This window comes from Accipiter gentilis, chromosome 14 (genome assembly GCF_929443795.1).
Source record: "Accipiter gentilis chromosome 14, bAccGen1.1, whole genome shotgun sequence".
NCBI lineage: Eukaryota > Metazoa > Chordata > Aves > Accipitriformes > Accipitridae > Astur > Astur gentilis.
The window spans coordinates 2,007,235-2,021,654 of NC_064893.1; the positions used below are offsets into that span (position 1 = coordinate 2,007,235).

Here is a 14,420-nt window from a genome sequence, read left to right on the forward strand (position 1 = left end):
TGGCCCTCGAGCAGTCTCCAAGGGACTCCTCCTGGTGCTGTGTTGTGGCCAGCCAGAAGATGGCAGTCCCTCTCCTCACCTCTTCCACAAGGCTCAGAGCGGAGCAGATAGCCCCCCTTGATAAGGGGTGGGAAAGCAGGGCTCATCTGCGGCTTCCGGGTGATCTTCCTGATGAGCCTGCCCAGCGGACGTCACTGTCAGTGGCCCAGTTACAACAGGCGTCAGCTACGCGGCTGGTTCTGCTTGTTGGGAGCTGGCTGTTTGGAGGGTCCCAGAGAGCCCCTGGCGGTCCTGTGGCACTTTGAGCAGCATGCTGCTGGAGGAACCCCGGGCATGGTGACGTGGTGCCCCATCGGCCCTGCGGAAGGTGGGTCCACCTCTGTTGGTTCTTCCTTTTCTTGAGGTGGATTCACCTCCACAGGCTGATCACCATTCTGTGGCAGGTCAACCTCCATGGCCTCCACGTTGCTGCTGGGGTGAGTGCCAGTGACCGCTTGCCTGCCATAGGTGTTGCTCCTCCCCTCAGCCTGCTTCCGTTTCTTGGGACGTGGATGCGTCCTCAGTGGTTCCGAGAACCTCTTCCTGCTCGTACCACATGAATGTTGGTGCTCACCTTGCTTTGCTGGGTCCTCCTTCTACCAGGAGTGCTTGGTGCCGTAGTCTGTAGCTGCACAGCGAGTTGTGGGTCAGCTGCAGGGGTTCCTGCTTTTGTAGATCCCCCGAATGGAAGGTGGTGAGATGGCTGTGACATCAAGAGTTCTGCTGCTGTGGCTTGGATGGTGGCCCACAATGGTGGCCCAAACGTGGCTGGGTTGGATGTTGTTGAAAGATGCCCTAATTTTGATGGGGGAGGTGGGGTGGGAGTGCTGAGGGCCCCCTTTCCAGGGGGCCATTTTGCTTGCCAGAGAGAAAGGCTGCCCCTCGGGCTTGGGGACTGCCCTGCCCCTCATGCCAGGCCTGGGGTCCCCTTAGTGGGACTGTGGGTCTCCATTACCCTCCAGCTGCCTGGCTCCCTGTACTGGCAGGCTGTGCCCCCACACCTGACAGCAGCAGAGAGGGGCAGAGGGGAGAAGAGGGCCTGGCATCCTCTGGGCTGCTGCACAGGGGCGGCAGGAGGAGGCCATTGTAGGGCCACCGAGGGAGGTCCTTGGGGCCTGGGGGGGGGGGGTTCACTCTGAGGACGGGAAGGCCCGTGGGGGATTGCTGGCTATTGTTTGTTCTCATCTCTGCTAGGATGGGCTAGCAGTGTTCCCCTTAAGATGCCTCCAGAAAGGCGGCCCATGGTATCAGCTGTTTAATTCCTGATCTTAAGTTTCCTTTGCATGCCAGGAAGAAAATCTGTGGTCAGGCAAGACAGGGGGATTGGTCTTCAAACACAGTCCACATAAAAACATATTCACACAGAGAGGCAAATCAGAAACTATGGAGAAAGCAAACATCAAATTTACATTAAAAAGTTAAAAGTACCTTGAAGATCCTTAGGAGAAACTTTGGGATTCCACAGGAATACACCTTTCTGTATTTACAATAATCCACTCCTGCGTCTGTGACACCAAGTTGGAAATGTCATTCCCTACTGGCCTACAAAGAAGTCACTGGCGTACAGAGAAGTTGGTCAAGATCAGCTGCAGTTATTTTACAGAACAAGGATACCAAGCAAACAACAGTGACCAGCAATGCGAGCAGTCCAGGACACACACAGCACTTTTCCTGCTACCCAACTGGTGTTTTTTTCTTTTCCACAACACAGTTGGAAATGCATATGTTTAAGTCAAGAGCAGTTTGGAAGATAGTCAAGCCCTTGAGAGGATACGTGAGACAACGGTCACCCACTGCATGAGGTCAGAGGCAATCTGCAGAACTGCTTAGGACACCGAGTGCAGAAAAGCTGGGCCTTGCCCCAGTGAAGTGAGATTATGTATGGCCTGAGTGGTGGTGACCCAGGACCTCAGGCATAATAATCTCAAAGTCTCGTAGCAAGAGAAGATGGGGATTCTTGTGCCGGGTCAGCCAGTACAGTAGTAAAGGGAGCATCTGCTTCCTCAGTAACCAGTCAGGGGGCTTACAGGGACTTGTGCATAATTCTCTTGCCTGCAAGATTTTCCATTTCTGTGGTAGGCTTCTCTCGTATCAATTTATGCGCAAACGCTTTCACGAATGAGCTGAAGAATTTCTCTCACACTCAGATAATTTCCTCACATTTCCCTCTGTTCACACTCAAATTTCCTGGGCCATTTAGAGCACATTTTTTCATCAGAGAAGGACGCAGGGCATGCTCAGTTAGGTTAGGAGTGCAATATCTTGAAGATACTTTTCCCCAGGTGCACGTTAGCAGCAAACCCTCTTTTGGAAGGTCTAAAAAGTAGGACTTTCTTGTGGGCTAGAGCTATTACAGCTGAGACAGTATGAAGACAATGACAACATACTGTGAAACCCCTTTTTTCTGTAAATCATGTTAGACACCCAAGCTTGCTATGGCATTCAAAGGTTTTAAATTAAACTATTCAGACAGAAATAAACAGACTTGCCTTTTTCTTTAGCTCTGTGTTAAAGCTCTTCTGTGTTCTCATAAGTGGAAACTGTCTATCCACAGAGGGGAAAAATGCTTGCGGAACGATGAGCTGAAAAGGGCAAACGACCTGAGAAGACAAATGGGGAATTTAATCTAAAATCAGACATGTTATGCCTGTGGGGCTTTTTTTAGCTCAGTTGTTTCTAATCTCAGGTTTCTGGCTCTGGATTTTATTGTTTATTGCTAAGACCAATGTCTTTAGCATTCCATTCAATTTTTCTGTATTTTTTTAGCAATTTCCTCATTTTTCCCCTACATGTTTAGTTTCTCTAGCACTTTAAATTTAAACAAGCCGATCCATTCAAGAACTCTTAACTGCTATTCAGTTAGAGGCTTGTAAGTCATAAAAGGCTAAGAAGAAAAGAAATAATTATGGTTAGCACTTTTTTTGTGGGATCACAGTGAACCCAATTCCAGAATTTGTTTCAGACAAGAAAAACTCTCCTCCATGGGGCTCAATTCGCTTCTGTCCTGTAGAACCTGAGAAGCGTGTAGAAAATCGTGTGTTTTACATAAATGGACAAAAGTACGAGCAACTAGATAAGATGAAGGGCTGTGTTTGGTATTCCTCTTTCCTTAGGCCACTGCTCTTATCACTACCAAACAGGTATCAAAAAAACCAGCTTTTCCAGACTCCTAATCAAATGTTTCAGTAGTTCCATTTCAGGTGAATAAAAATCATGTTAGATTCCTGTTACAACAGGCAGGCTAGCTGTAGGATCTCTCGATCTGAAGCTCCCTGAATTTACTCTGAATTACTGCCATTTGAAAGCTGCTTTGGAATTTTGCTGTTCTGCAATTAGTAGTTTCTCATATGCAATCGGCCGTGCATCTGCACACAGTTCATATCCACTTGTTCTTGTGCCAATACTGTCTTTTGGATTAAATGGCTGGCTTTTCCTTCTTACTTTTCACTTTCCGACAGTGTCTGTGTCAGACTGCGTGTAATGCAGTGGTTCAGTGTGCTTCAAACACGGCAAGCAAAGAGAAGTCCCAGACTGCCACTTTCAAGAGACTCTTCCATCCCCTGGCTGGTCTTCTCCTTCTGCCTATGTGGCAAACAGAACCCATGAAACAACCGCCTCCAAACGAACCCACCAAAACAAGGCTTACTTTTTGGAAGCCTCATTTTGTTAGCTGGCGGTCTGGGGGCATTTTACATGTGTTAGCTTTAGTGGATATGGGAGCTGAAGTTACTGTATTACATAGTAATATTAATAATAAAGAAGCCACATCAGATCTGTGGATTAGGGGGAAATTCAACCCCTGGCCTCTGAGCTAAGGTAACCTTAACAATAGGAAATGCCACTCATTTACCATGATGGTGTTAATTGCCCCAAGTAAAGAATATATTTGCGGTATTGATGTGCTGGCAGGACGAACAGTTGAAACTTCAAGTGGTTGCTTCTGCTTTGGAACTTTGTAAGCGGGATTCACTATTCAATCTATAACCATCTTGCATGGATTCCCAAAGTGGGATCCTGTTGTGCTGCCTGTGCCTACCAAGGTGGTGACCGTAAAACTGTCCTGGTTTCAGATGGGATAGAGTTAATTATCTTCCTAGTAGCTGGTGTAGTGCTATGTTTTGGGTTCAGTATGAGAAGAATGTTGATAACACACTGATGTTTTCAGTTGTTGCTAAGTAGTGTCAAGACGAAGTCAAGGATTTTTCAGCTTCTCATGCCCAGCCAGCAAGAAGGCTGGAGGGGCACAAGAAGTTGGCACAGGACACAGCCAGGACAGCTGACCCAAACTGACCAAAGGGGTATTCCATACCATGTGATGTCATGCCCAGTATATAAAGGGGGGGAGGGGGGACGACGACGAGGGATCGCTGCTGGGGTATTAACTGGGCGTCGATCGGCAGGTGGTGAGCAATTGCACTGTGCATCATTTGTATATTCCAATCCTTTTATTATTACTGCTGTCATTTTATTAGTGTTATCTTTATCATTATTAGTTTCTTCTTTTCTGTTCTATTAAACTGTTCTTATCTCAGCCCACAAGTTTTACTTCTTTTCCCAATTTTCTCCCCCATCCCACTGGGTGGGGGGGAGTGAGTGAGCGGCTGCATGGTGCTTAGTTGCTGCCTGGGGTTAAACCACAACAAAACCAATATCGTATTCCAAGAGGGGGACGAGGAAATTACTCAAACCATTCAGGTACTGCAGGTGGGATTTGTTAAGGAAACCATGACTGTAATAATCCTATTTGGCCTGTTCAAAAACCAGATGGCACTTGGAGAATGACTGTAGATTATAGAGAATGGAATAAAGTCACACCCTGCACTTGCAGTTATGGTACCAGACATGGTTACTCTTATAGAAAAAAATTAGCAAAAATTTACAACCCTGCCTGGAAGATGATGATACATCTTGCTAATGGTTTCTTTTTGATAGCCATTGCTTTAGAAAGCCAAAACCAGTTCGCCTTTACCTGGCAACAAAAGCAATATGCTTTCCAAGTATTGCCTCAGGGATACAAACAATCCCTCCATTTGCCACCATATGGTAGCAGCTGGTAGCACTATGGTCAGGTACTGTTACTGTTTACCATTATATTGATGATCTGTTGATTATGGCAGAGTCACAACAAGAAATTGCAGTAGCTGCCAAATCACTGAAAGCACATTTACGGGACCAAGGGTGGGCAATTAATCCAAAGAAAATACAGGGCCCTAGTACTACTGTACAATTTGGGGGAATAGTTTGGCAAGGACACATTAGAGAAATACCAAAGAAGGTAGAGCAAACAGTCCAGCAATTTCCTGTACCAACCACAGTAAAACAGCTAAAGACCTTCTTGGGACTTTTAGGGTATTGGAGAACTTTTATCCCACATCTGGTGGTATTAATGCGCCCTCTGCAGAAATTAGGAAGAAGGTTGTTTGGCAGTGGACCAAGCAACAAGAAACCTTTGATGCCTGCAAAAATGCTTTGATTGAGCATGCACAATTATACACTCCTAGGCAAGGATATTCTTTTGAATTAGAAGTAACAATTCTAGATGATATAGTCTTGTGGGGATTGTGGCGGATGACTGGGCTGAAAAATCAGAAAGAACTTGTAGGATTTTGGTCTGAGGCATTACAAAGCTCTGCTGCACGTTGTACCCTGAAGGAAAAGCAAATTTTAGCTGTAGTTTGGGCGCTACAAGAAACTGAAAGAATCACATGCCAGGATAGGGAGACTGTACACAGACCCACACCTATCCATGGGTGGGTTACTGATGATTCCGTCAGGGCCCATGCAGGGGTAGCTCAGGCAGGCACACACTGGAAGTGGAAACATTATTTACAGCAACGATTTCTACCAGGAAAACCACATGTAACCACTCTACATGCCACTCTTCTAGGAACTGTATCACTTAATCATATACCCACACTAGGGGAAACTCTTCCCCTTGGAGACAACCCTACATCTCCTGTGGAGGAAGCTCCACCTTATGACAAGTTAATAGAAGAGCACAAAAAAAGATGCCTGGTTTACCGATAGAACTGCAACATATACGGCAACTGGACAAAGACAACAGAGAGCAATTGCATATGCTCTGGTTCCAGGAATTATATTATGGCAAACAAGTGTACGGGCATCTAGTCAGTGAGCTGAACTGATTGCAAGCACCCCCTGCCATCCTGGAAGGCAGGCATGTTGGGTTGTATATAAAAGCCTCACAATGTGGTTACCCCACTGGGCCCAAGAGGATTGGCATGTACAAAAATACCCTATATGGGGGCCAGATATATGGCAACAAATTTGGCAATATGTACAAAGGAGTCCTTCAAAAGTAAAGCATATCTCAGCTCATCGAAAAGATGATTCGCTTGAGTTACAAAATAATAGAGAAGTAGATAATATGACTGCTGCCGAAGTACCCACTCAAGCTCTAAAGGCATATATAGCTTGTGGACATCGATGAGCTCATAGTGCATGCGCATGGGACTTTGCTCACAATCAAACCCCTCTGCCATTATGTATTTATAAAGCACGTGCACGTAATTGTACTATCTGTATGCAGCTACATTTAAGGGCATTATATAGGCCATGGGGAAAGATAGAACAGGGTCAGGTGGCCTTGAATATCTGGCAGGTCGATTACATGGCCCCCTGCCCCCGTCGAGGGGGTGGCGATATGTATTCAGTGCTGTGGACACAGGACTGTTTTTTGCTAAACCCACCAAATACACTAATTAACATAGCACAAGTGAAGTATTAGAACAACTCCTTCATCTATACGGACCTCCTCACCAAATATAAAGTGACCAAGGAACACACTTTAGCGGACATAATGTCCAAGATCAGGCTCAAGGGCTAGGGATAGATTGGATATTCCACATTGCCTACCATCCCCAAGCTAATGGCTTGATCGGAAGAATAATTAGGATGTTGATGGAACAATTAAGCAAGGTAGCCAGTACTAAAACTTTACAACACTGGAGTTCACATCTTTCTTACTAAAGCAGTTTTTTTGTTAAACAGCCAGAATATTGATAATGAACACCCTATGATCATATTACAACAACTCCAGCAGGAAACATGGTGAGGATTGAAATTCTTCCAGATGCTATCTATCTCTCCCAAAATATTAACTATGGGGCTAATGGAGTTGTTTACACTGACGGATTGTGTGTTGGGACCACAACCTCTTAATCTAGACATGAAGATCCATATAATAACTACTGAGAACGCCATATGGTTCTGTACCCCAACTTCTGCTTTTATTTTACACCCTCTGTTGATATCAGATTCTCAAGCTCTTGTATTTCAGGTATCTTTGACGAATACCTGTGCCTTATCTAGGGAGACAGATAGCACTGGAACGCTGTTATTGGTGTTGCAAATCCAACATCAAATTGAAGTTCAATCTGAAAAAGCGCAAGCCGTAGCTCTTCAATCTGTGTGGGCAATGACCCCACATCAGGTTATCAAACCCGGAGTAACATTAGCTGAAGGAGCTGGAGCAATGGCATATGTATTACTGGAAGGAGACGACACTCCTGTTTTCCTCCCTTATCACAGGTTGGCTCATCGTGCTTTGTAATCTTGTACTAGAAGCACGTGCCCTGGATGCATTTCTGCAAGATCAACATGTAAATACTTGGATTTGGTTGGCCTCTACCATAACTAACTCATCTGCTTTTTCTGTTGTATCGATTAACAGCTGCAGGTCTTTTGACAATGTGTTTTATTGGCATGCCAGCTCCAGTGGCTGTATTACAGAACTATACTGTGTTAAGTGCTTTTGATATTAATGTTCCTCATTGCTATTTTTTCTGAGTAGGTAATGGCTGTATGCCCAGAAACATTACAAAATCAACTGGCGGTGGGCTATCTCCTTCTTCTACACCATAAACGCTGCTCCAGTCTTGAAGGCATGTGTTGCTCCAACATAACTGATAAATAGCCAGCATAGAGGATGACATTCAGCATCTCCAGGATGTAATACGTCAAATGAAGCAATCTACCACTGGTGCCTGGCAGACTGAGCGGTTTAATTCCCTGGCAGCATGGGTGGGACACCTGATTCACACCATTATTGTAGGGATAAGTTTATGCCTTTTTCTATATGCGTTCATTACGCACCCCTACATTACCCTGCCCTACACCCTGCAAGCCCAAGTGGACACCTCCAGCTTTGCCAGCCCCAGCGGAAGCGGCCCCTTGAGCGAGGGAGCGGAATGTGGGGTAATAATGGATGATTGGCAAGGAGGATTGTAAACATGCTGAAGTGACTTGCAGCTGGGGTGCAAAAGAGCACATATATCATCCCAATTGCTATTTATCCTCACGTGCTTGCCAAGTAGAACATCTGTGTTTAGGTAATGCAGGCCTGCAATAGACTTAGAGGCACCCTGTCGAACACGCTTTAGATTCCTGTCCTGCCGCGGGAAGGATCGAAGCACAGTGGTACATTACGCCTGCGCGAATCCCTGATAAACTGGTGAAAACAGCAGGGGCAGCAGCCCCCTAGCACTGGCTGAGCTCAGCAATGCTTGTGTCCCCACTCGTCCGCCTGCGCCCAGGTATCGGGGATCCCCCAGCTGGTGAGCTAAGACAATAAATTTACTCTTTGCATTTCATCTGCGGTTTTGCGGTTGTTCCTGCGTCCTGCCCGTGCCGGCTTGCGCAGTCATCGTAACTACCCCAACTGGCCCTTCAAACACCCGCTGCTCGAGGAGACACGCCAGCCCTGCAGCGGTCACAGCGAAGCGCTCCTCCCGAGAGCCCAGCGGGGCAGTAGCACCCGCTGTTTTCCAAGGTTGCATTTCACTCGGAGAACAGAAAGTCCAGGCGTTCAGCATTACCTGGGTGCTAACCCCATGTAAGAACCGAGCCAGCAGCCCTCCGCTCATCCTCCAAAAGGTGCATGCATTTCTGGAGGCGGAGGACGGAGTTTGTTCAGGCTCGACTCTTCTGGCACCTGCCCCGCCACAAAACGTGCAACGGCTCTGCAAGTCGAAATGCTGGTTTAATAATTAATGCTGCAGCATTGAGCAAGCAAAGCCTGTTTGAACGGCCCGTGGTTTTTCGGCTCCCAGCCCATCGTGCACAGGCAAAAGGGCTTCCAAAAATCCTTCTTTGAACAGCCCTCCTGTGAACTGATGAGCGAGTCTGGGGAGAAACATAAAAATCGGCGCATAAAACCACTATGAGGTGCAGCGCCTACAATCCTTCCACCTGCCGCTCCCGAGGGAAAGAAGACTTATCCGAAGGGGGGGCTGACCCCCTGAGGCCGCCGGGCTGTTCGGGTACCGGCTGCACCGGCGACAGCCCAAGGCGGAGCCGCCGCCCACTCGGAGGAGAAGGGAGAGAAAAAAAAAAGGGGTTTTTTTCCCTTAAAACTCCAGCGGGACGCGTTCGACACGCGCGACTCCAGGAGCGCGAGCCGCGCGTTCAGCACCCACCTCGCGGGGTGTCGCGACTCCCGCTCGTTCCCGGCCTTTATCGGAAAACAGGGCCGGGAGGCGGCACCGCAGCGGGGGCTCGTCGGGGCTGCTGGGCTGGGCTGGGCTGGTTTATTTTTGTTTTTCTTTGCAGAGCTCGTGGACAAATGCATAGGTTCACGCATTTGTATTGTAATGAAGAGTGACAAGAAGTTGTTGGAACGCTTCTAGGATTTGATGACTCTGTCGGTATCTTTTGACAGGAGTGTTTAAGGCTCTCCGGTTTATGCTCCAGCTCAGTTATGTTACTGCTTTTGGGAGGGTTGAGTTCACCAGATAGAAGAGCCTTTTTGTACGGGTCACTTGTATTATTCTGGTTTTTTTATTTTGCAGATAAAATCACAGCTCAGTATAAAATGGAAATAACTTTAAATAGTTTTATTTTAAAATTTGGGGCCTTATTTTCCTTGAAACTGGATTTTCAGGTACAGTGATAGAAGACGTTACAGAATTGTAAGTATTGTTTCTACCTCTTGTTTAGTTTCCTCAGGAAAAATATTGTGTAAGATCTATATGCAAAGTTTTGAATACTTGCCAGCTGAATGGTTTGTACCTTGGACTTAAAACTATAGAGGGTCATCTATTCAGGACAGCCATGTCATATAGTAGCTGTTGCATGATTTAAACTTGTAATCAGGTTCCTAATTTGTAGCCTCAACTTTGCATGGATTGTGTGTTGAACTTCCTGGTAGTTTGTTTGCTTTTATATTTCCTTAAGGTCTAGGCAAATATTTAGAAAGTTAGCAGACTTAAAGCTAAGTTTTTATTACTTTGTTGTGCCATGTTGCTATTCGAAACCTATTTTGAGGTTTGCCAAGATGTAGAGGGTGAATCTGTATCCTTATGTGTACTGAGCAGAAAAGTACAATGGATCTTTTTAGTTGCCAGGTAGCTTTCTTTACCCAGGTGGTCAATTTATCAAGATTACGCCGCAGTGTGGCCAACTTATTTGTTAGTTCCAACAACTGTCATCTTAATGTAGAGATTTATGTCAGTTCTGTAATCAAAACTGGAATCGTTGTTCCTGGTTATATGTTCTTCCTTACTTTTTCTAATGCTGCTTCAGTGAGATTACACCTGAGGGCAGAAGAATCACAAAGCTAGACCAGATTTTGCTAAATGGAAATAACATAACAATGGTAAGTCATCATTGTTAAAAAGCTGGATGCGTTTATTTTCTGTAAATCAATCAGTAATTGAGTTCAGCTACTTTAAGCTGCGCTTTCAAGACAGTTCCTTTACATAAGGTACTTTTAAGTAGCTTCCAGGGCATATGTGTGTATGAAGGATGCTGGAAAAGTGGTCTTATTGCCTTAGTTGGTATAGGTTACAGTTTATTTAAAAAAAAAAAAAAAAAAAAAGGAGCATGGCCCTAATTTTATTTTGGTGAAAGTTCTTCTGGTCTTCAGGTGTGCAAGGGAATCACTGGCTTTGTTAAGCACTCCATAGGCTGGTTCGTACATGGGCTTTTAACTCATGAGTTTTTGCCTGCGTAAGTGTGTAGGTGGAATGCATCTACATTTCATCCATTATTGTATGTAGAAATGTGTTTGTAGCAGTTTGGATGCTTACAAGGTTAAGTTGTCTGGCAGTTATGATACCGTGTGATGCCCAGAGAGCTGTACTTTTACGTGCTCTGAAAAAAATCTGGAGGTCTGTTGGATTATACCAAATCAGAAGCACTATAATTTTTAGTTTATCAGCTGCTGATGTATGTAGATCAGTACTGAAACAGTAATTAAATATGTGATTATGCATCCCTAAGCTGAATTCTGCAACTTCCTAAATACCACAGAAGCAGACCCAGAGTAGTTTTTTCCTTGTCCGCATAGATGGATACAAAGTCTGGACTTCCTACGTAAGGGTATTTCTAATTTTGTGGGAAGAGGAGAGGAAGACCAACTTGAGTTGAAGTCAGCTCTGTGCGAACGAGAAATAATATCCATTTTGCTGTCTTACCTACCTTGCACCTCCTCACTGTGTGTCTGAGCAAGTGCCATCTTGACTTAATTTCTAAACCTTTTTCTGCTTTGGTTATTGTTCTGCCTCCTGAAAGGATAGTGCTTGTTCTGACTTCTTGTATGGGGTAAAATTACTACCATCCAGTTAAGCTGGTGGTATCCTGTCGGGGGATGCAACAAGTCTACGGAATTCCTGACAGTTCGAGAACAGCGCAACCTCGAGCAGTTTGTAGTATATCCTTGAGAAGTCTGGAAAGATCCGAGAAGACCAGTACGAAAACAAGATAGTGATAAGAAGAACTGTCCTGACAAACTCACCAATCATGAATTGTTGGTTACTAAGCCAATCATATGGTCTGAAGAAGGGGATAAAAATGTGTGTTAGAACAATAAAGTAGCCATTTTGCATGATCTATTACTTGTCGTGTCCGTCTCTACCGCGACAGTATACTGCCCTTGAAGCAGAAGCCAGTGATTCTTAGAGTGCAAATTTTCAGTGAGACATAGATATGTTTCTGTACTAGATGTTGTGTCTCTTTTGCAGACACATCTTGCCACGTCAGGAAGACTATACGCTTTAGACTTTTTCTTACTTCAGTCCTGAAAGCAGCGATGCTCTTTGTCTTTGGAAGTGCTCAGCTAATTATTAAGAATGTATCAGTAAAGACAATGGTTGTCCTCTTCTTTTTTCCCTTACTCATGTTTTTCCTTTTGTATTTATTTTTCTGTTGTTCAGTTTGTTACTTTCTTCCCAGGAAAATTACTTCCTGCTGCCTGTGAAAGGGTTCAGGCTCTTTATTAGTTTTTGGGCTCTGCTTAGCAATACAAGTTAGAAAGAGGAAATCAACTTCCCAGTACAGTGACAGTGTGGAGAGGAATCGGCAATTGGAGAACTTCTTCATGAAAGGAAGGATGTTCTTTGTCCTTTTAAAAATGAGCTGTAGTGTTTCTAGACAGAATCATCTCCTTGAAGTGAATAACAAGGATAAAAACCAAAATGTATGTTATCTAGGAACTCCTTTGTGTTTTCTTAAACATTCTTTGGATTTTGGAGATTCTTTGTGGCATGTGCTTCTCTGGCAGTAACTGACTTCCTCTGTTGGGAGAGGAAGATAATATTGAGTCTAAAAACCACTTTTGTGGTCTACAAATGAAATCTCCATCTGCTGAAATGTTGTAGAGCAAGAACTGTCATGTATGGGTTTGTGAAACTCAAATCTATGGCACTAATACAAAATTGTCCTCTTCTTTTATAGCTGGCTCCTGGAGGAGAAGGACCTGAAGTAGACACAGTTGTCATCTGTGAAGATGTTATATATATATATATATATATATATGTATATGTAATCTAAATAGAGCTTTTGGGGTATGGGTGTGGGTGGGTATTGACGTGGGTTGTTTGTTTTGTTTACACACTCTTGCAGTTGACATTTCATAAAAGACAAGGATTTCCCCCTCGGGAAAGGTGCATTGCTAATGATAATGCTGATTTTCTAAGTTGCAATCATGACTTTCTTGTAAAGATGCACTAATTTGTTCTGAATAAAAGGCTTTCTTTTTGTTAGTTACTGTGTTCTGTGATGTATGTAAGTGCACGAGTTAGTCTTATAACTGGTTGATGGAATGGAAAAATAATAGTTATATTCCAGTTGCTGTCAGTCTTCAGTTTTTCTACATCTGTTGCATTTCACTTATGGCCCAGATCTATATAAAACCCACGTCGTGAGCCAAGAGATTGCTATTCTTTGCACTACAGGCAGATACTAAGCTGGATCATTTGTTTAAGCACTGCTTTAGGCTATGTGCTGTAGAATTCTGAAAGCTCTTCAAAGTGGATGCATCTGTTTGGTGCTCGGCAGCCTTTGGTTCTGCTGGCCTTGAGGTTCAGCGCTCTTGGACTTCTTGTTCTTGGCAGATGTACTTTCTTAAAGTAAAGGCGCTGTAGTGGTATTTGGCAAGTGAGGACACACAGACCAGGCAGACCTCCTTCGTGTCCGGGGGAGGGCGCGGGAAGGTTGGTGTTGAAACTTCTCATTCCTGTCAGTGGTGACTCCGCTTGCACCACTATGCGGTGCTGTCTATCTATACTTAATTAAATTGGGAGCTGCCTATGCCTGCCTGATTGTGTAGTTCAGAGTAGTCATTTTAGAGAAAACGTTCTTTTGGCTGCATTTGTTCTCCTGTGATAGAAAAACTTGACAGCTATTGGAGTAACTACTACTTTAGGACAACTTCTATAAAGTAAGAAATTGCTGTTTTTATTTTGTCATGATGGACAAAAAAATAACTGATTCTAAATCATGTCTGCTGCAGCTTATGCTTCTGTAACATGCTACTCAGCTGATTTCTATGTGTAAATGTCTTTGGGGAGGTGTGTGGATTGTCCGGCTCAGAGTTCACAAATGAGTTTCACCATGTCTAGTAGCGCATGCAGGCGACTCATGGGGGGGGTAACAAAAGCGACCCAGCCTTGGATTACCTTGAGGCCCTGTCTCTCTGCGGAGACAACTCCCTCACAGGGAGCTGTGTAGACATCTTAGCCCTGGGCTGTCTGATAATCCCTAAACTAAACAGGGCGGTGGCTATGCCATTCAAAGAACCAAAACCTGAACTGAGCCTTGAAATCCCTTAACAAATAGTATGCCCTGAGTCTCAATCCAACCACTATTCAGTTGCCTGAGGAAGCAAAGTAAAAAAAAACAAAACCCAAACCTGGAGGGTTTCAGCTTCAGTTTCAAATGACAACCTTGTGTATTCAAACAATCACAGACCAACAAAGGAAAGGTAAGGAGAAACTCCACTCAGATATACATAATCCATTTAGGCATATGTCATAATCCACTCAGACATAGTCATACACACCATTCCACAAGTAAGGGGATAAAAACTCTTTAGACTCAGGTTGGAAATGGGGCAGTCACTTCTCCAGTTGGCTTGTGAAGGA

The 14,420-nt window shown here is 44.6% G+C and overlaps 1 protein-coding gene across 1 annotated transcript; it reads left to right on the forward strand.

Annotated features, from left to right (window-relative positions):
• Positions 1-9,220: 9,220 nt before the first annotated feature.
• On the forward strand, positions 9,221-11,741 carry LOC126045639 (U6 snRNA-associated Sm-like protein LSm5). Its single transcript, XM_049817039.1, is given in 6 exon segments — positions 9,221-9,320; positions 9,592-9,660; positions 9,663-9,704; positions 9,941-9,968; positions 10,582-10,654; positions 10,925-11,741. Coding segments are annotated over 6 exon segments (399 nt in total). The 3' UTR covers positions 11,012-11,741.
• Positions 11,742-14,420: the final 2,679 nt, after the last annotated feature.